At 36.8% G+C, this 20,743-nt stretch overlaps 1 protein-coding gene across 2 annotated transcripts in view; it reads right to left on the bottom strand.

Annotated features, from left to right (window-relative positions):
• The window catches only part of mmp16a (matrix metallopeptidase 16a (membrane-inserted)), a 64,193-nt gene that overhangs the window by 11,564 nt on the left and 31,886 nt on the right, over nt 1–20,743 (bottom strand). For both annotated transcript variants that reach the window (XM_082183669.1, XM_082183670.1), the window contains 3 exons: nt 15,382–15,543; nt 8,315–8,532; nt 246–384 (listed from right to left, as the gene is read on the bottom strand). In XM_082183669.1, coding sequence (XP_082039795.1) covers nt 246–384; nt 8,315–8,532; nt 15,382–15,543 — 519 coding nt within the window. The remainder of the gene's footprint in view (nt 1–245; nt 385–8,314; nt 8,533–15,381; nt 15,544–20,743) is intronic.

A 20,743-nucleotide genomic window follows, 5' to 3' on the forward strand; every position in this document is an offset into this window, starting at 1 on the left:
ACATACCGGTACATTCTCCTGTATTCACTAGATGAACTCCTAATGTTGTTATATTTAGAGGCAAACTGCCTCCCTTTCCAGCAAGTCAGAAAACCGGCGTAGATAAACCCAGTAAGAGCCCTACAGCAGTTGACCTCTCTGTAGAAACCAGGTTACGTCTCATCCTCACGCTGTTCTCTCACTATCTCTTACGCTTGTAAACAAACTGCGCTGAGGGACGTTGATCTGATGTGAAGAAATCTTACCTTTGAAAAACACAAATTTGCCCTTGCTGTTCTCATAGACGGCGTCAATCTTGGGTGGCAGACCCCTCCAGAAGACATTGATGAGCATGGGGTAGCCGGACATCACGACATTGTCCCTGACCCTCCAAAACCAGTGGTCCTTCATAGAGGGAAGATGATTGAAAGAGAAAAAAGACATTAGTTGCATGGCACGTTTCGGGGTTTACAACTCCAGATGGATCCTATAAAGCTTTGCATGTTGTGTTTTTGGAGCGCAGAGTGGTCAATACAAGGCTTTAGAGGTTTTCTAAGAGGCTTTGTCTTGTAAACACCAGCTATTCTGTCATTGTTTTTGAGGGCGGAAAAGTATATTTTATTAAATCAAACCCAAACAGGCATCGTCCTACATGGAATAGTTTTATTTGTGGCCTCCTGGCCTTCACCTACTGTGTGCGGCCACAGCTGCCCTCACTTCCAGCTTGGGAAAATCCCGTCACACGTTTACAGCTTTGATGTCTCCAAAGCTTGTTTAAACATTGGTGGCAAAACAGACAATACCTCCGTCATCACTGTAACAATCGTTGCCTCCTGGGAAGTTCCTATATACACGAGTCCAGAAATCAAAATAACGTGTGTTCAAGTGAATAGAAACTGTGGGCAATTTCATATTTCTTTCTCAGTTGAACAGTTCCCATCAGATGCAGGAGGCTCTTTACTTTAGTCCTATAGTGAAGAGCAAATGATGCACATTAGGTGTGTAATTGATGTTCATCTGTGTTTTATCACTCTGCCACAGAGGATGATGGGAAATCAAGCCTGTCGCCTCATAAACTGGATAAACAAGTAGCATATTCTGCCTGGCTTCATCTCTATTCGCTCCAAACCTGTATGACTTTTTTTGTTCCGTTGAATATATAATATTTTAATTAATGTAAATAATCTTAAATATTATTTAAATTATGATACACAAATATTATATATATATATATATATATATATATTGTATACATATAACTTCAGAAATGAGAATGGGTCTCATATATGTGCGTGTCATATTTTAATTATTATAAATAATCGTATATATTATTTAAAATATGATACAGAAATATATATATTTTTAAATATTTATATATAGATATATAATTTCAGAAATGAGAATGGGTCCCATAAATGTGCATGTCATATTTGAAATAATAAATAAGACTATTTTGAATAATTACAATTATATAGGCTATAACAGTAAATAGTTTAAATAAAAAATACTATAATAACTATAATTATATATATACACACACACACACACACACACACACACATGTATATGTATATATTTGTGTGTGTGTGTGTGAGTGTAAATAATTTACATAAAATATAATATTATACATTTTTAATATTGTTATATTATAAACTGGATAAACGAGTAGCATTTTCTGCCAAGCTTTTCCTCTGTTCGTTTCAAAGATGATTTTTTTCTTCTGTTGAACATAATTATTTTGTGTAGTGCAGCGCAGCTGGAAGATGATATTGACCAACGTCACACGGATAGCAGCTTTTTATATGAGAATTTCTGAGATACTTCGCTGTATCTCTCAGAATACAATTTAACAGCAAGCTTGAGCATAACAAATGGTTTGAGAATGACACCTCCATTATTCTTCAAGCACAGATTTGCTTCTCCTGACTAATCTTTTTGCAGCAAATTGAAGCATGGCATTTGACCATCAGTCTCTCTAAAACTGAGCTCCTCTTTCATTTTCTCCTGCTGTAAGACCCTCAGATGACACTTCTTCAGCCGGTGAATCATGCCTGGTCCTCGCTCACAGTAGTTTGTACTCGATTCCAGAGATGTCATTCTTCAAATGATTTTTAATCATTTTAAAAATAATATTCCTGCATAATATTTCTCTAATTGTCATTTACACACCGACCAAAGGATTGTATACTTTCTTATTAAATATTTTTATTGTTCATCATTTCCAATCAAGCTGTGATTCTATGCAAAAGTGTAAAAATATTATTTAATTTTGTGTATTTATGGAGTGCTTGCTTTGAAATTGACCCAAAGCAAGATGAAAAATATGGCTATTTTAATCTAAAATTGATATAAATATAATTTCCATCACTTAATGGTATTAAACGCAATACATCATTTGGGATGTGATGGAAATGATTTTGTGCTGGAAATGCATGACTTGTGGTGGATGAATAGCCTATATATAGTACTTTTTAAACTAGAGAGAGTGTGAAAAGTGTGTATCTTTAATGATACTATGAATGTGTAATCAGTTTCTTTTCCATTATCTGACACTATACACGACTGCACAAACACTCTATGAGAACTGCCATCCGCCCACAGCAGTCAGCGGGAGTCTTTAGGGAGTGAAAGCAGTATTCTGTGTCCTTGGAGAAAATACTGTAACTGCAAATGTATTGTACAGATACATCTTAGTGGTGTTTACTAATCAGATATCACTGATGCTTCGGCTCGTAGTTTGGGTTGGTGATTTGGACAAACTTTGGTGTGTAACTTGTCACATACTGTTTGTGCTAAAGACTTGAATGATAGCTAGCAAGCAGCAAGGCTGCCCACTGCTCTGGATGTGTGTGTTCACGGTTTGCAGTGTGTGTGTGTGTGTGCTCTAACTTGGATGGGTTAAACACAGAGGCCTTCATTTCACTTCACATTAGCAACTGCATAGGAACACAAAGACAACATTGTGGCACTTTTTTCTTTGCTTCTATATAAACTCCTACTTTTTCTCATCCTCCTCTTCTATCACAAAACCAGAGAAAGACAAACAAATCCAACTGGCACTATGTAATCACAGCAAGGCCCACACAGACAACAGTGACCTATGCCTCCCTGGAGGCACCACATTCATCTGCGTTTCATTATTGTTTGGCTACGAGAGAAGACACACTGTTGTGTGTGTGCGTTCACGTTGCATAGCTTCAGTATTAAAATGGACTCCGTCACACTAAATATTTGTTGTCGGCATGAAACAGAAGTTGCGATAGCCTTTTCTTCCCTATTGTGACAGATATCTTAGTGAAACGGCTTCTCGAACAAGACAAAATGTAGGGCTGGAGTTGATTTTGACTGTTGGGAATTGATTGGATGGTTGTGGTTTGCTATTGGTCGATCTCATGTGAGTGACAGGTTGCCCCGCCCTCGCCCCAGTGAACACATCATCAGAGAAGAGATGTCGTTATTTTGAATGAAGATTACGAGGGCACATGAATTAAAAAAAATGTATGATGTGCACAGATAAAATAATATGAATTGTCATTTTTGATTTCCTGGTGACTTTAAAGATGCAATGCGCAACATTTCATGTTAAAAATACCAGTTTTTCTAACCCATACATGATTAAACAATTGCCTGATGAGCTGAATGAGCCCTTCTCTGATCACTGCGATTGCCTCTATAATCCTGTACAGTAAAATAAATAAGAGGGATTCGGGACGGAATGAGCGTGCACACCTCTGGTTGCAGTTTCGCTTGTCGCCAGAGGGGGCATAGTTCTGCAAAAACTCAGAGACTTGCGCATTGCACCTTTAAGTCAGCCTTCTAGAAGTTTTCAGCCTTTCTTATTAATTAAGGGCTGCCCGAATTATTTGCTAGTTCTTGTTACTTAATAACAATAACAATTCTAAATAGTAAATGTTAAATAGTAAAACATTTTGGCAGTTCTGTACAGTATATTGCATCTGTGAGATGAAATGCATGCTTAAAATGAGGGGTTGCATGAATTTTGGAGCTTAAAAAATGGGTCACCGACAAAAAATGTATTCTGTTTTATTCTGTATGAAAGAGTGCCTTATGTGACCCTCCGTACCTCATTTTTAGGAACAGTCACTCTCAGAGAGACCATTATCTGGTACAAGTTGGACTGTCTTCAATTTAAAATATCTGTGCAACATGGAGGAGTGAAATGTTAAATACAATGTTGTAGTACAGCGGTAGGATTGGAGAAATTGAAGCACACGCTGTTCAATTACTAGGATCCGAGGCTCAGAACTTCTTGTGAAATCAGAATGGTTTAGTCTAGAGTCCTTCACTATATAGAGCTGGAATTGGGGTTGAAGTTATGATATAAGTTTGATATTCAATATATAAGTTTGAAACAATATGAGGGTCAAAAACTACAGTAATGACAGAATTTTCATTTTTGGATGAACGTTAATCAGACTTAAATCAGTGTAATATCTGATTCAGATTGTCTTTAATTGTTAATGGAATGATTAAGGAACCAGAATTGTTGGAGGCAGATCTTTTAAATTCGTCATATTTCCTAACCCTAGGGAAATCTATCAGTGACATTTTATTTGATTTCACTAATATTTGAATTTGTCTGATTTTTCAGGATGAAACCGTAAGTTACAAGAGCTCAGCCTTAGGATGGTAAATGGAAAATAGACTGCATTTATATAGCGCTTTCACAGACCTATGACCACCAAAGCGCTTTACATATAGCCTCACATTCACCCATTCACTCACTCATTCATACACCGATGTGAATACGGATTGTGGCGCGTGAGGTTTAGCCTGTTCAAATGAAGCCCACTGTAACAACCAGCCAATACTGAACACTGCGCTGCGTGCAGGGAGATGGAGGGATGGGAGATGCATGGGAAAGATGAAAGCGCCACAAGCAGTGTGTTGCTGGGCAGGTTGAGAGCTCGCTGTTTCACAGTCTACAGATCCTTCACCGGACTGTGAAACTCTCCTCACAGGACTGGAGACTGGACGAGAGAGATCTGTCACCGGGCACAGGCTGAAACCGCATCAAACACCAGCGCTCAGGAGACGAGCAGTCAGTGGGGTGAGACAAACACAAACACACATACTTACAGAGAGAGAGAGAGAGAGAGAGCGAGAGAGAGTGGAGGAGGGAACTGACTGTTTATATTACTGGAGAAATGATAGAGAACAAAGTGTGCTTTTATTTACATTGGCAGAGATTGTACATACAGGGTTTATAGACTAATTTTGACATTTAAAAAAGCTTATTCAATTTGTTTTGTATTGTATATTTATAATAAATAAAATATATAATTTATTTGATATATATATATATATATATATATATTGTCATGCATTATATCATTTTCATTATTTGATTTTTTTTTATTGCATTATTTTATAGATTTTCATTTTGAGCTTCTTAAAATGTAAGAAATAAAAGCTTATGAAATATATTTATATTGTATATTTATTATAAATAAATATTAAATATTTTATGTATTTATTCATATATTTATCATGCATTATATAATATTTATTATTTAATATACATTTTTAGTGCATTATTTTATAGACTAGTGTACATGCTTTCACTTTGACATTTAAAAAAGCTTATTTTTAAGATTTAAGAAATAAAAGTTTATTAAATGTTATATTTATATTGTATTTTTTTATAAAATAAAAATGTATTTATTTATTCATATATTTATCATGCAATATATACAATTTATTATTTAATATATATTATTTGTATTGCATTATGTAAAAAGGTCAAACAAGCTGGATAATCCAGTTGTCCTGTAAGTCAGTGATATATTTATAGATTTGATTATATATATGATACCGATACTAAACACATTTAGTCTATTAAGATATTTAATCACCAAAATAATGCATTTGAATCATTTTCATTTGGATTTTCTCAGCAAATAAATATGATTAATAAATCAGCATATCATTTTTATATATATATTGCATTATTATAATTATAACTAGATCTATATAATCATTTAATTATATATATATATAATCATTTAATTATATATATATATATATATATATATATATATATATATATATATAATTAAATGATTATATAGATCTAGTAATTGTTTTCAAGTGGTTGGAAGAAATTATCTGGTATCAAACTTGATGATTATGGATCTGTCAGTGTGTTTCTACAGTTAAATATATTGTCTACCTCCTCATCTTTCAGCCAATCAGGTCTTCCGTCCACAACCGTGTGCCGCCCAACGTGAGGAAGCTGACACAGATATTACAGTGGATACACCTCAGAGCTTAGATGGCAGACTTTGAGCGTTTTACTGCACAGAAATATGTTTGTGTTATTGTCTAACCGCGATGATAGACTACTCCAGCGTGCGAGAGAGCGAGCGGCTGAGTGAGTAAGTGAGGAAATGTAACAGCATTCATGATAGATTTTGTTTTCCCAGAGGCGTCTGCTGTGGAACTGGGGAGTGGATACCAAGTGACAAGATTAGAGCCCAACAAAAACCCTCTTCAAGTGGAATAAATTCACACGTCAGTTTGAGTTTGGCTATTCCGAAAACAAGAAACTTTCTGTAAAGTCCTGACAAATGAATTCCATCTATTTTTAAACAGAGAAAAATACACACACAACAAAAACACTGGCTGTGTGTTAAGCGAGAGCACAGTACATCTTTGCTGTGGCCTTCAGAGACACACACAGATCAGAGAGCTACAACACAACTGTTGGGTTCAGTCTCTATTCATGTGCGTCGCCTCAAGATACGCTAGTGAGATGGGATGGCATACACTTTCAGAGAGAATCAACATTTTCAAAAGAGTTCCCATTATTAATCTGTTAAGTTTTATGTTCTGCAAACCTCTTTTGGTGCCCCTGTGTGCAGTTAGTGGACATCAGTTCGTAACTTCTCTTGGTTTGTTATAGACTTTGACAGTCATGGATTTTGGAGTCATCGCCTTTCTGAAAGCCTACTGAGAACATGAGCTACAGGTAAAAAATAAATAAATAAATTGTTATAAATCTTATATTCTAAAAAAGATTTCATATTACGTATATACCTTTCATACATTATATTTTTTTATATTTATATTGTAGTGTGCATATAAATATATATAGTAAAACATAATGTAAAAAATGTATGTATTTATTTACCATTCAAAAGTAAACTATTTTAAAATATCCTATAATTTATTCATGTGACTAAAGCTGAATTTTCAGCATCATTCCTCCAGTCCTCCAGTGTCACATGATCCTTCAGAAATCATTCTGATATGCTGATTTGCTGGACCCATTCTCATTTCTGAAATTATATATCTATATATAAATATTTAAAAAAATATATATTTCTGTATCATATTTTAATTTCTTATTATTATGAAGTTTCATATCAGTTGTTCTGCTTACTTTTTTGTTTGGAAACGTGATACTTTCTCATGATTCTTTAAAGAATAGAAAGTTCAAGAAAGAAAGAAAGTTTTTTATCACCAAGTTAAATGTCTTAATGTATCCTTGCTGAATAAAAGTATTAATTTCTTTTTTTTTTTAATCATGACAATGACATATGTGATAGTGATATGCAAATCTACAACAAATCTATAAATATTATTAATACTAATGTTTTGTCGATGTACTTCAATACTGATCCTAAAGAAAAACACTCAAGTAGCCTTCAGTTCCTATGGTTACTTTTGTTCTCTGAATAACATGTGATTATAATAATAATAATAATAATTCATTACATTTATATAGCGCTTTTTCTCGGCACTCAAAGCGCTTTACATGAAAGGGGGGATCTCCTCAACCACCACCAATGTGCAGCATCCACTTGATTATGATATGTAATTACATGACGTATGTAGAACTAAACAGTTTAGTGTATCTCCTCTCCATGAGCCTCCCTTTCTCTTTCTCCACTGGTGAGGTTCAAGCTTTCATTAGTAGGGTCAGAACCTGATAATCCACACAGTGATTGCTAACGCTCAGCTCTTTTGATACACTGAACTATCACACTAGAGCTTTAAGGATTCATTGAAGGCAGCTCTCAGGTTCAGCGAGCAAAGAAAAGCTCATTGGCTCTGACTAATAGGTCACTTTCCTTCAGCACAAGCTCAAGAGAACAAAGAGAAAACACCCACACACTGAAATGTTTCCTGCGGCCGCCACGTGTGTGTGTGTATTTGTCAGCGGAGGCTGCCAGCGCTCTAAACACAGTGTTGAAGCAGCAGTTATGAGACCATAAGCTTGAAATTAGCTCATTTCATATTGACATAAAGAATCTGTGTGTATGTTTGGAGCGTTTCAGACAGATACTCTGTGTCTCATTCGTCCGCTTACCTTAAACACGAACATCTCCCTCCTGAGGATGGCAAGCGTGTTGAAGCCGCCGTCACAGATGTCTGGCTTAGCGTTCGGGTGCGCTGGTTTGTCGCCGGTCGGTATTCGGGGAGGACGAGTCTGCCTGTCGTTTTTGCGTGGATCTACGGGAGGGTGCGAGCGGACCGGTGGGATCGTGGGTAGAGGTCTCGTGGGCTGAGGAAGTTTATCTGGAGGTCCTGAAGAGAGAGCAAGAGAAAGAGAGATGAGGGTCATTAAACACCAATATTTTTGTTTTTGTTTTTAGTGATTTTTTTGTCATAATTAAGGGTGTTTGTAGCCAAAAACCTTATAAACGTCACAATTTGGTCTCATACTAAGTATTTAGACTCTAAACTATATTAATGTGCCATGCTGCTTGTCATGGCTTGCTAATGTACTATATTACTTGCCGGAATTATTAACTATAATACATTTAATGATTTATTGAATATTGTGTTTGTTTTATCATGATATGGTTTTATAAAAGTTTTAAAGGCTAAATGCCATGTGTACAAATACCCCTGACTCACTGAACACTGCTATTACTTTATTTATCATATTTCTGTTGTCGCTTTTATAAAGACGTATAACAAATATTTAAATAATAAATAAATTAAATAAATAATTAATGATTCACAAAATATTTTTTTAAAATGTTTAATGAATAATAATAAATAATGACTTTGAAAAAAATTATTATTATTATAAATGTTATATTTTAAAATAATTCATTTATTTTTTTATAATATCTTTTATGCTTAATTATATTTTATTATTTATATTCACTGTAAAAAAAAGTCGGTTTAACTTAAAAAAGTAAGTTACCTGGTTGCTTTAAAATTTTGAGTTCGTTGAAATTAAACATTTGAGTTCATACAATAAAGGAGATTTAATAACAAATAGAATAGGTTTAATAAATAAAAAACTCAAAATATTATGTTATCTGAACCACATTAATTATCCAAGTTGATTTGACAAAAGATAAATGTTGTGATAGGTCATGAAAATATTTTTTTTTTGTGTGTGTTGTATATATTACAATTATTTCATCAAACAATATATTTCATTAGCCCAGCTTTAGTTCAGTTTATGGTTAGCATGTTATTATAAAAACATCACTATTTTGGATACACTATTTTTACAACATTGAATGGCCATCCAACAATTGTTTTTAACATTGAGAACAAATACTAAACTTTAAAAAGATTAGATTTTAATTCATGTCTAAAATAGATTTATATTTTATTATTAAATAATACATTTATTATTATTGAAATATAAATAAAATATTTAATAAATATAAATTTTTTTGTGTGTGTGTATATTTTTTCACATATTTATCATGCATTGTATAATATATAACATTTATTATTGAATATGTGTGTATTTTTATTGTATGCATTATATAAAAAATAATGGCTAAATAAATTAGATAATATAGTTGACAGAATAATTGGGTTTTTAATATTCATCTGGAGTGTTGGTGTAATAATGTGCTCTCGCATCAGTTATAGTCCAGCATACACCTCGATTATCTGTGGACTCATTATCACAGCTGACCCGCGCTGAAGAGTTCAAGCTGTTAGCACAATGAACGTCAGATTTTTGGAAGAGCCAACAGAACGCTAAGAGCCGACGGATCGAGAGGTCAAGAAATCCTCTGTGAGAATGAAAGGATAGGTGATTAAATGGAGAAAATAATGAATGATTTTAAGTATGAATCAGGCAGGAGGGCGGCCTGACAGGATTACCCCTCTGGAGATGCGAACGACCCACAGGACCACAGAGAGGAGTGACTGTCTGAAATCAAATCTCCTGAAATAGAGCGAGGATTACAGCCCTTCATGTTACATAACACAGGGCGGACGACACAGACAGATATAGAGAGAGAGAGATCTGCTCTGGTGAGAGAGGGATATTGAGGGAACATGGTTGGGAATGTGTGCGTGATACATAAGATGTGCGAGTATCTCCACCCTCTCCGGTCTCTCCCTGTGTCGGAGGGAGGAAAGAGGAAGACTGAAGGGACGGATGTTGAATGGGATTCAGGAAAGAGTTATTCCGGATAGGTGTGGAAGAACAGAGGGAAATATAAGGCACTAGATTTTACATTTTATGATGGAAGTGTGTCTTACTGGTTTGGAATGATATGAGGGTGAGTAAATGATGACAGAATTTTCATTTTTGGGGTGAACTGTCCCTTTAAAGGAGAACTCCGGTGAATTTTTAAGTTAATCTTGATCGTTACACCTTTGTGAGTACTGTCTATAGAAAAAAAAACGAACCGGATTGGTGCTTGCAACGCGGAGCTGTTACAGTTAATGCCCAGAGCTCCCATTCAGCTAAAACGGCAGTTATGGGGGCATAAACCTAAAGAGTGTCTTTGTGCCTCTTAACAGACACAAAATGCAATTAAAATGTCTGTCCAACATGAACAGGGCCCTTACATGACAACAAGATGCGTTTAGCAACTTAGCCATTGTTTAAACTCACCTAAATAGTGTGTTAGACGGCTAGCTGTAGTCTCACGCTGAAGTCCCGTGGGAACTCAGTTGTAGCCGGAACACGACGCTCCTCCCACCTGCACTATGTGCGAGATTTTTTTCCCCAAACCACTTCAGCGGAAATCCCGCCCTGCAGCTGATTTAATTGGTTTAGGTTACAGTGACAATTGACATGACCAATGAAAACCTTAGAATCAGCTGCAGGGCGGGATTTCCCCTGAAGTGGTTTGGGGGAAAAAAATCACGCGCACTTTTTCCGGCTACAACTGAGTTCCCACGGGACTTCAGCGTGAGACTACAGCTAGCCGTCTAAAACACTATTTAGGTGAGTTTAAACAATGGCTAAGTTGCTAAACGCATCTTGTTGTCATGTAAGGGCCCTGTTCATGTTGGACAGACATTTTAATTGCATTTTGTGTCTGTTAAGAGGCACAAAGACACTCTTTAGGTTTATGCCCCCATAACTGCCGTTTTAGCTGAATGGGAGCTCTGGGCATTAACTGTAACAGCTCCGCGTTGCAAGCACCGATCCGGTTCGTTTTTTTTTCTATAGACAGTACTCACAAAGGTGTAACGATCAAGATTAACTTAAAAATTCACCGGAGTTCTCCTTTAAGGCTACATGCAACCCATCCAACAACTTTAGTCACAGCAAAATCTGCAAAACACCTTATATATGTTTTAATAAAATGTAAAAATGTAGTTCATTTATATTCTCTCCAAAGAAAAAAAAGGTAAAACCAGATAGAATAATCAAAAACATAGAGAAAGACAACATCTTGGTCACAATATGGGCAAAACACCACTTACGTTTTTTCATAAAATGTAAAAATGTAGTTCATTTATGCTCTCTCCACAGGAAAAGAGGATAAAACTAGTATGGCAAGATAAATCAAAAACATACAGCATCAATTAAACGGATATTTCACAGCTGGAAAGATGAATGTGTATTTAAATTGGGTCATTTATGTAGTAGAAATGTGAAATTATTTTAGAAGTTGGTGCCTTCTAGACTGAGAAAAGCCAGAAAATTTACTTTTGGCTCATGTGGATGAAAGACAACAACTCCCAGAATGCACTTGCTTCGCTGCCCTAGAGGCCACTCCCAAGCCACGCCTACCGGTTACAGAGGGCAGTATCGGAAGAAATGATACAACTAGGCTTCTAGTTGACTCGAAACTGAAAAGACGGTGTTTTATCGTGAGATCCTTCTATGGGCGGGTTGAAAACATGCGGAACGAGCTCCTGCTACTGGCTGTAGTCTCTCGCCTCTGGCCAAAAAATTACGCAAAATGACGATTTTTCAGACACACAATACAGAAATCTCTCGTCTCAGGGGGACATGAGGGAGGGAAGTACGGTCATTCGAAAATACTACTGGGTTTCTACTGATACAAAGCTTAATGCTAATCGGTGAAGTATCCCTTTAAATTACTCTTATGAGTCAATTTGTGAATCAAAAACACACAAGCTTCATCCGAAATCGAATAATTCCCTACTATATTCCAAATAACAGTCCCCAGATGACCTACTACTTCCACCGAGATTCTTAAGTGTGCATACGATGGACACTTCACTGTCCCATGAGGCCAGAGGAGAGGATTTAGGAATGGCAGTGAACGATACAACTGACACTGGTAGGTCACATGACAGTGACAACATGGCGGATGTTGTATTTCCTGATTTCATTCATACTACCCATATTCATACTATACACAAATCCGCCGCGATCTCTATGGGCGCCGCCATCTTGCCTGCCGCCATTACTGCGTGCCTGCGAAGTGACGGCGGTGTGACACTTGCCAGTGCCCTCTAATGACATTTCAATGAAAGCGGATCCTGGGGCTTAAATATTGTGATTGTCAAAACATTTTAGTAACTAAACTGAATTGTATTAGGTTTAGTGACAACATGTTGCAATGTTTATAATATATGGTAGGCTACAATTTCTGGTAAGCTATGTTTTTTTATTATTGCTTGAAACAAATTTCAGGATTTCAATTAAGTTCAATTCTTGTGATTTGATTTAATATTGACTAATTTGGTTAAATATTAGGTAGCTACACAAGATGGGCGTTAATTTAAAAAAAACAAACACTGATTGTTCGATATTATGTATGATGCATATACATTTCGGTAAGTTGTACTGTTTCTTTTAACATTGTTCATTCGTGTTTATTTACTATTAAGTTGAGATGTCGATCGGTTCACGTGCCGCTAGGGATCCGTCACGTCACATTTACAAACACCAAAACGGTATTTATTGTTTGAATTTCGTAATAAAATTGACAGAATCTGAGAGCTGAGCTTTTTTATATCATAACTAATCTGCTGTCTATTCATGGGTTTCATCAGGTCCCTTTCCACATGTGTATAAAATCAAGCACCTAGATTATGAATGCAGACTGCATTGTGCTTGATTAATACACCTGTGGAAAGGGACCGGATGAAATCCATGAATAGACACAGAAAGTCTGTCGGTCTCCGTGTCCTTTCTGCCTCGCGATTTTTCTGTGCGTGAGAAAAGCTGAAAAGTTGCGTGTGTCTCACGGTGAAGGCGTGAGAGTTGGCAGCTTACAGGTATTCAAGATTATTTTATTTATCATCTGGCATGCGAGCTTCAGAACCTAAACTACAGGGCACTGATTGAAGGTCAGAATTATATGAGCTCCGGATGGATTGGCCAGATACTGCATACCTTCGCAGATGAGCTCATCACATCAGAGTCCTGCACGGGTCCATTTTTGGAGACCCGCCCCCGCCCGTAACCGCAAAGTTCAGCACCAGATCCGACCCATCACCCGTGATATCAAAATTAAATCCGCACCCGCCCAGACCCGTTAATATTTGGCCCGTTACCCGACCCGTGCCCGCGATAAACCACACAGGTGACGCGTTCATGTAACATAAGGGTGCGCTGCCAATAACGCACCTAAAAGCTGTCACAAAGAACTTGGAAAAGTAATGATTATTAATAGGCCTATGTCAAATATATCAATGAGACATTTCAATTGTTTATTAATAAGCAAGTGTTTTCTGTGTCAAAGATGATGATGCTGACTCGCGATCTTCGCAGTAGTGAACGCGCCAGAGAGAAATGCACATTTCATACGGATTATAAGCAGAGAACAGTCTGTTTTCTTTCGTTTTGAATTGTTTTGTTTAAAAGTACACATTTCATGCTTTCTATTTCTCAGGTCTGTGAGGCAAGTAGCTTATACGATGAGTTTCGGTTCATTTAAGAGACGATCAGTTCACGCGCGGGCGCCTCCGGCCGTGTCCTGATTATATTGCCTGCCTGCTATATATAGCCTACTTCTTATTTATTAAATCCATGAATTTGGTAGATGAAACATTGATTAAAATTAAGATACAAACAATTAATACAAAACGAAATTCACTTTAAAGAAAGGCTGAACAAACTTAATGAAGTGGTCAAAATCATGTCTGCCCACTCCATTTGTCTCACGATATTCGGGATCATCTTATCTTATTCATGCTTTTCACTTTTCATACAATCAACATGAAATATATAAAACAAATTATATTATTTTATTTAAACATGAATATGAAACTAAATCGTTTTTTAATGACTGGGCTACAACACATAGGCCTATTAGCCTACAGTACAGAGAAATTTAATGTCGCAACTTGGTCGGACTAAAAGGGGAGAAAAAAATTAAATTGGGTCGGTCCTAAATTGACAGGGTCGGTCGGGTTACGGCAAACAAGAATATTTTTAAGGATGGCCTGACTACACATATTTGCGTATGTGTAATGCTGGTAATTTAGACATACAAATATTGCACATATTTTTCATCCGCTACCCGCCCGCAAGGAGTTCATTATCCGCCCGCGTCCCCGCCCGTGAATTTTAGGAATGTCACAATCCACCCGTTTTAGCCACTTTTATGCGGGTACCCGACCCGTTGCAGGACTCTGCATCACATTAAAAGGTGTCGTGAGGTTTTCGCAGGCAGTGAACTCGTACCATAATGTGTCAGTAACAATACACAGAGAAAACTGCAAAGTTCTCGAATTCAGTTTGTGACTGCATGGTCGACCGAGGGAAGTGTTGTAGCCATACAGCAGGGCTACTGAACAAAATTAAAGATGAATAGATAAAAATAACATTTATTCGTAAATCTGTACATTCGTACAGCTACATCTGCTACAGCCGCCTACGGGACCAACGCTACTTCCTTAGCAGCAAGGCACGCAGTAATGGCGGCGCTGCTTTACTTCCGTGTTTCGCCGGATTTGTGTATATAGAGCATTCATTTTTAACTGTCGCAAAGTAAATTCGAATTCAAATTTAGTACCTACTTAGTACGCGATTTTGGAAGCAGCAACAAACGGCTCTCATGAGTCAACATTTAGTGGTTTGATTCACAAATGAACGACTCTTATGAGCCATTTGGATGTTGGATGGGGATCAGGAAAGTGGATCTGATTTGAGCTACACGCTGAGGTTTAATATTTACTGCGTGTTTGTTGAGAAAAGAAATGTTGTGAATTTAGTGTGTTCTGTGTGAATGTTACCGTAGATCTTCTGGATTCCCTGCAGATCGTCATGTGGCAGTCTGAAGTTCTCTGTGTCCATGTACTGGTAGAAGGGGGCCATGATGGCAGTGGGGTCGTTGGAGTGCTCCAGGCCTAACGCATGTCCCAGCTCATGTACCGCCACCAGGAAGAGGTCGTTCCCTAAACACACAAAATAAATACATAAAACCATTCCAATTACTGTAAAATTGATGGAATAACTTTCAGATAAAAGAACTGCATCTTTAAAACTGCTGTTAAAACTCTCTGATGTCACTTATTAGAGTTGCTAACATCGATAAAGTCTGATTCCTGAATCAGTGACTCTGAATCAGCCGGTTCGTTATAGTAAACCAAAAACATATATCAAGATATCAAGATGGCCCGATTCCCAAACAAATGGCTCGATTAATTTGAAGCGGGGAAAAAAACACAGCACAAATGGTTTAGTTTGATTCGTGAACAAACGACTCTGAGTTGGATCATTTTAGTGAAACATATAGTGCTACCATTGCAATCTGATTCCCAAATCATTGAATCAAAACAAATGACTCTTACGAGCTGACTGTTTTGTAGTGAGTCAAATACAGTGTTACCATTGTAGTCCAATTCCCAAATATACAACTCTTAACGAATTATTTCGTTTTAGTGAATAAAAATGAACAAATGCTCTTGTAAGCATTTTTGTGTGTGTGTGTGAATCAAAATAACCAAATGATTCTCAAGAGCTGGTTCTTTGGATAAAAGCCCTTGCTAAATGAATAAATGCAAATGTTCTTTTTTTTTAGTGAATGAAAGCAAACAAATTACTCTTATGAGCCGGTTCTTTTTTATTGAATTAAAACAAACTAATGACTCTTTTCGAGCCTTTTCTTTTTTATGAATCTACAACATTCAGCAACCTGGCTGATATGTAAAAAACACTTTTCAGGTCCCAATCAACTTCACTTTAAAGTAAACAGTATTGGAAATTGTTTTAAAGGTGCAGTATGCAATATCTGAGAATCGTTGTTGAACGCTGTTGATATTTGAAATCAACCCAAACAAACACACCCCTCCCTTCATTGCTCCGCCCCCAAAACGCACGAACACGCAATGCAATGGATGTCTCTTTATCATAGCAGAAGCGAAGCAAAATAGTGCTTCGTACAAAATAGAGTGAAGGTGACGAACGAAAAACAAGGAAGCACAAAAAAATTAACACAGTACTCAAGAGTATACAAGCAAGAGTTTGTTGTTAGTCACCAGCATAACAGCAGCTCCAGACAAACAATGACACTCATAACCAGTGTTACTCATGTATGGAACAGAAACAACGCAACCTCAGCGTCTGTTTTCAGGCCTTCCCACTCAGGTCTCTCCAGCGCTGGAAAGCTTTTCTAATATTACCACGGGTCCGTAAGCTCTTGCCTGATCATTACCCTTCTTTTTCCAGTGTTATTCCTCTGAGCTTTTCTCTTTTGTAATATCTCTCAGCCATCTCTCTTTCTAGACTTTCTTCAAATCTTCCTTTTGCTCACTCTCTCTACTCCCCTATTATGAGTGGACACGCCCCCTAATGCTGATTGGCTACAAGTTTGTTGTGTGCAAAAATCACTTACTACACCTTTAAGCAGTAATAATGAGAATCGAATTATTAATATATAACATATACTGAATCATGAGAAGTGTATACGTTCTAAAAGAAAGAAAATGCCACTAAATTCACAGCAAAGTCTGTATGTGTCACTGCACATAATGATATGTCAAAATCAAAGCTGCAGTCTGTATGTGTGTGTGTGGTTGTTTGTGTGCGTAAATTGTTTTCAAACTCTGTTTCCACTCCAGAATAACTCATCCAGAGTAACCACAGCTACTGCAGGGATTCATTACAGTATGAACGCTGTCACTACACACCCTCACATCAAACATCCACGCTGAGCATCTTCCCTCTGTGCACAAATGGAAAACCCCACCCTGCTCGCCCCAAGATGCTTTGGAAGTGGGACTTTTCGCCACAGGCCAGAAAACAGTCCAAACACCAAAGGCAGACGTTATGCGATGGAAAACGAGAACAGCACACCCATGATGGCCACATCATCTGTCAATCCTTTCTCTTCTCCTTCAGTTCTGACTCGCTGTCTTTTATCTGCTGACACAAATGAATATGACACATTTTTATTCAGTCAACTCAACTTGTGTTTTATTTAAACTGCTTGGCGCGGGAGACGCAGATCAAATGATGCGTTTTGCATTCCTGGATATTTCGGTCTATTTCAGCGCACGGAACGTTGCCCCGGAGAATTCGGCGGCATCAAAGCCGATGGCTGCAAAACACTCCAAAATACTCTGTTGACCAAATGCTACCGAGCGAACAAAACACACGAGACCAGTTACATTTCTGTTATCAGAGGAAAATATTAGTTTGGTAGGATTTTAGAAGGAAACAAACTGTTCATAGATAACACAGAAGAGTTATTAAGAATTTATGAATAACGGGATGGTGGGTGTGCAAGAATGTAATCGAGAGAGACTTTGTAGTATGATAAAAATTGGGCCGCACTGTAACTGAATTGTCTGAAATTAGAGCGATCAGTTTTTTAAAACTTTGTGACATAAATCATCCTTCACTGTTTATGCTACGGACATGATTGGCATTTCAGATCTTAGACTTTTAAGAAGAAATTTGAGCCATCTAAAGACTTGGGTGAGCTCTTTTGTAATAAAGGGATAGTTTTTTAATGACATGAAGGTGAGTAAATGATGATAGAATTTTCATTTTTGGGTGAATTGTCCCTTTAAGGCAGAGTGTATCCACCCAGCAACCACATAGCAACATGCTAACAACAACTCAAATGCTAATAACCTCCTGGGCCAGCCCAAAACTGGCAAAACATGACTATTAAACATAATAATTTTTCACAAAATGTACAAATTTAGTTTATCTATGCTCTCTCCACAGGGATAAAAGGTAAAACCTAGATCGAGAAATGTATCAAAATCATAGTGTAAGACCGGTTTATTTGTTAAGAGTTCATTTGATAATCAAAAGCACACAGCACGGCGAGTATAGTTTGATTTGTGAATGACTCTTATGAGCCAATTCATTTTAATGACTCAAAAAGAGTGTGAACAGTGTAGTTTGATTCACAAATGTACAACTCTTACGAGCATCTATTGTGTGTGTGTGTAAACCAGACCGAACAAATGACTCTTGTTCGCAGTTTTTTGTGAATAAAAATTGACAAATTATTCTTATGTGCCAGCTCTCAGAACAGCAACCAGCTTTATTTTTTCATAAAATATAAAAATGTGGTTTATTTATGCTCACGCCACAGAAAAATAGGGAGGTGGGGGTGGGAAACAGTGCGAGACAGAGATATTAATCAAAAACATAGCAAGACCAGTATAATTCCTGAACAAATGACAAATGACGGGCAATTTGTGAATCAAAAACACATATCAAGGCCAGTGTAGTTTGATTTGTGACTGAATTACTCTTACTCTGGTTTGTTTTAGTGAATCAGAAACAAAATCAGAAAGTGCAATCATTGTAGTTTGATTCACAAATGAATAAACAGATATCTCAAAATGAACAAATGATTTTTATGAGCCAGTTCTTTTCAGTGAATCAAAACAAACAAATACCCTATAAACGTAACTGTGATCCACAAAAGAAACAAAGTCCTACGAGTTTTGGATGACATGAGGGTGAATAAATTATGACAGAATTTTAATATTTGGGTGAACTGTCCCTTTAAGGCAGGGTGTAACCACATAGCAAGGCCCTGTCCCAAATGGAACCCCAAGTTCTCACGGTTTTCCTCAGAGTCTACACTTTCGTGACGTAATGCCACTTTGACTAGTATGCTGTGGAGCTCGCTTTAGTGCGGGCTTTGCAAAAGTGCGTATTGAGGGCGCTCGCAAGCACATAGGAAGCCTAAAATGACAAATGGGACACCCTACTGACTTGCAGACAACAAGCATGTGGTCCACAGGACTGCAAGTGCACATGAAGTCTGCTTTTTACATAAAATATAAAAATGTATTTGAATTTGTGCTCCCTCTACAGAGAGAAGGATAAAACCCAGTGGGGGGTAGATCTGGTGATGTGTGGAGTGGAGTGAAGTGTGCGTGTCATACAGTATCAGCCGACTCGAGCTCAGGCTCAGTTCTCCCAAGATGCTCCTGCTGAAGTTCAATCAGGAACAGCTGTGTTTGAACCATCACATCTCTTATGTAAGACCAGAGACCCTGATTAATTAGCAGGCAGCTGAAAGGCAAGTTCACTCATCAAAAAGAGAAGAAAAGCAAAGTGATGGGAAACAAAAACAGGAAACGGACATGAGAATAAAAAAACATTTAAATACCATAGAACTTTGATAGTGGTACTGAATGATTACCATATTCATATACCATGGTACTCAATGGTAAATGTAAAAAACAACAACATTGTAATACCATGGTAATTAAGGATTAGATTTATATGTTCCATGGTATTTATTTATATGGTACTCAAATTTACTAAAAGGACCACATGTGATTACCATGGTAAATGTCCAATAAAACATGTTAATACTATAGAACATTGATATATACCATGGTACTGAATGATTACCATATTTATTTGCATGGTTCTTCAAAGAAAAATATGGTTTTACCATGGTAAATGTTCAAAAAGCATGGCAAATACCATGATATATATATATATATATATATATAATGTTACTGAATAACTGCCATATTTGTATACCATGGTATTTACAAGGTACTCTAAAGTCCTTTAATGAATAATTTGGTTTTACCATGGTAAAATAAGCATCATGATACTTTGATATGCAGTATACCATACTACTGACTGATGAGCATTCATATTTAACTACAATGGTATTTATATGGTACTCTAATTTACTTAAAAGAACATGTTATTACCATGGTAAATGTCCAATAAAACATGGTAATACCACAGAACATTGATATATACCATGGTACTGAATGATTTCCATATTAATATACCATGCTACTCTAAGGTACTGCAAAAGTACTTGAAATAATACTATGATTTTACCACAGTAAACCCTCCAAAAATGACCAAGGTACCACCCTATTTATTTATTTTTTTACTATTTACCATAGTAGGACCATGGACCTTAAAGGTACCTTGGAAAAGCATGTACATACCATAGTACATTAATTTATATACCATGGTACAGTATGTTTCAAAGTACCATAGTATTACGGTCTCTGTACCATAGTACTGCCATAGAACATTTTTCTAAGGGAGTGAACAAAAAAACATGGCATTATAATAGTATGATGTCCATGGTAACACCATGGTACACTTCTGTGTGGAACAGAGACACAACAATTGGTTCATGTACAT

This window comes from Leuciscus leuciscus, assembly GCF_965113295.1.
Source record: "Leuciscus leuciscus genome assembly, chromosome: 11".
Classification (NCBI taxonomy): Eukaryota; Metazoa; Chordata; class Actinopteri; order Cypriniformes; family Leuciscidae; genus Leuciscus; species Leuciscus leuciscus.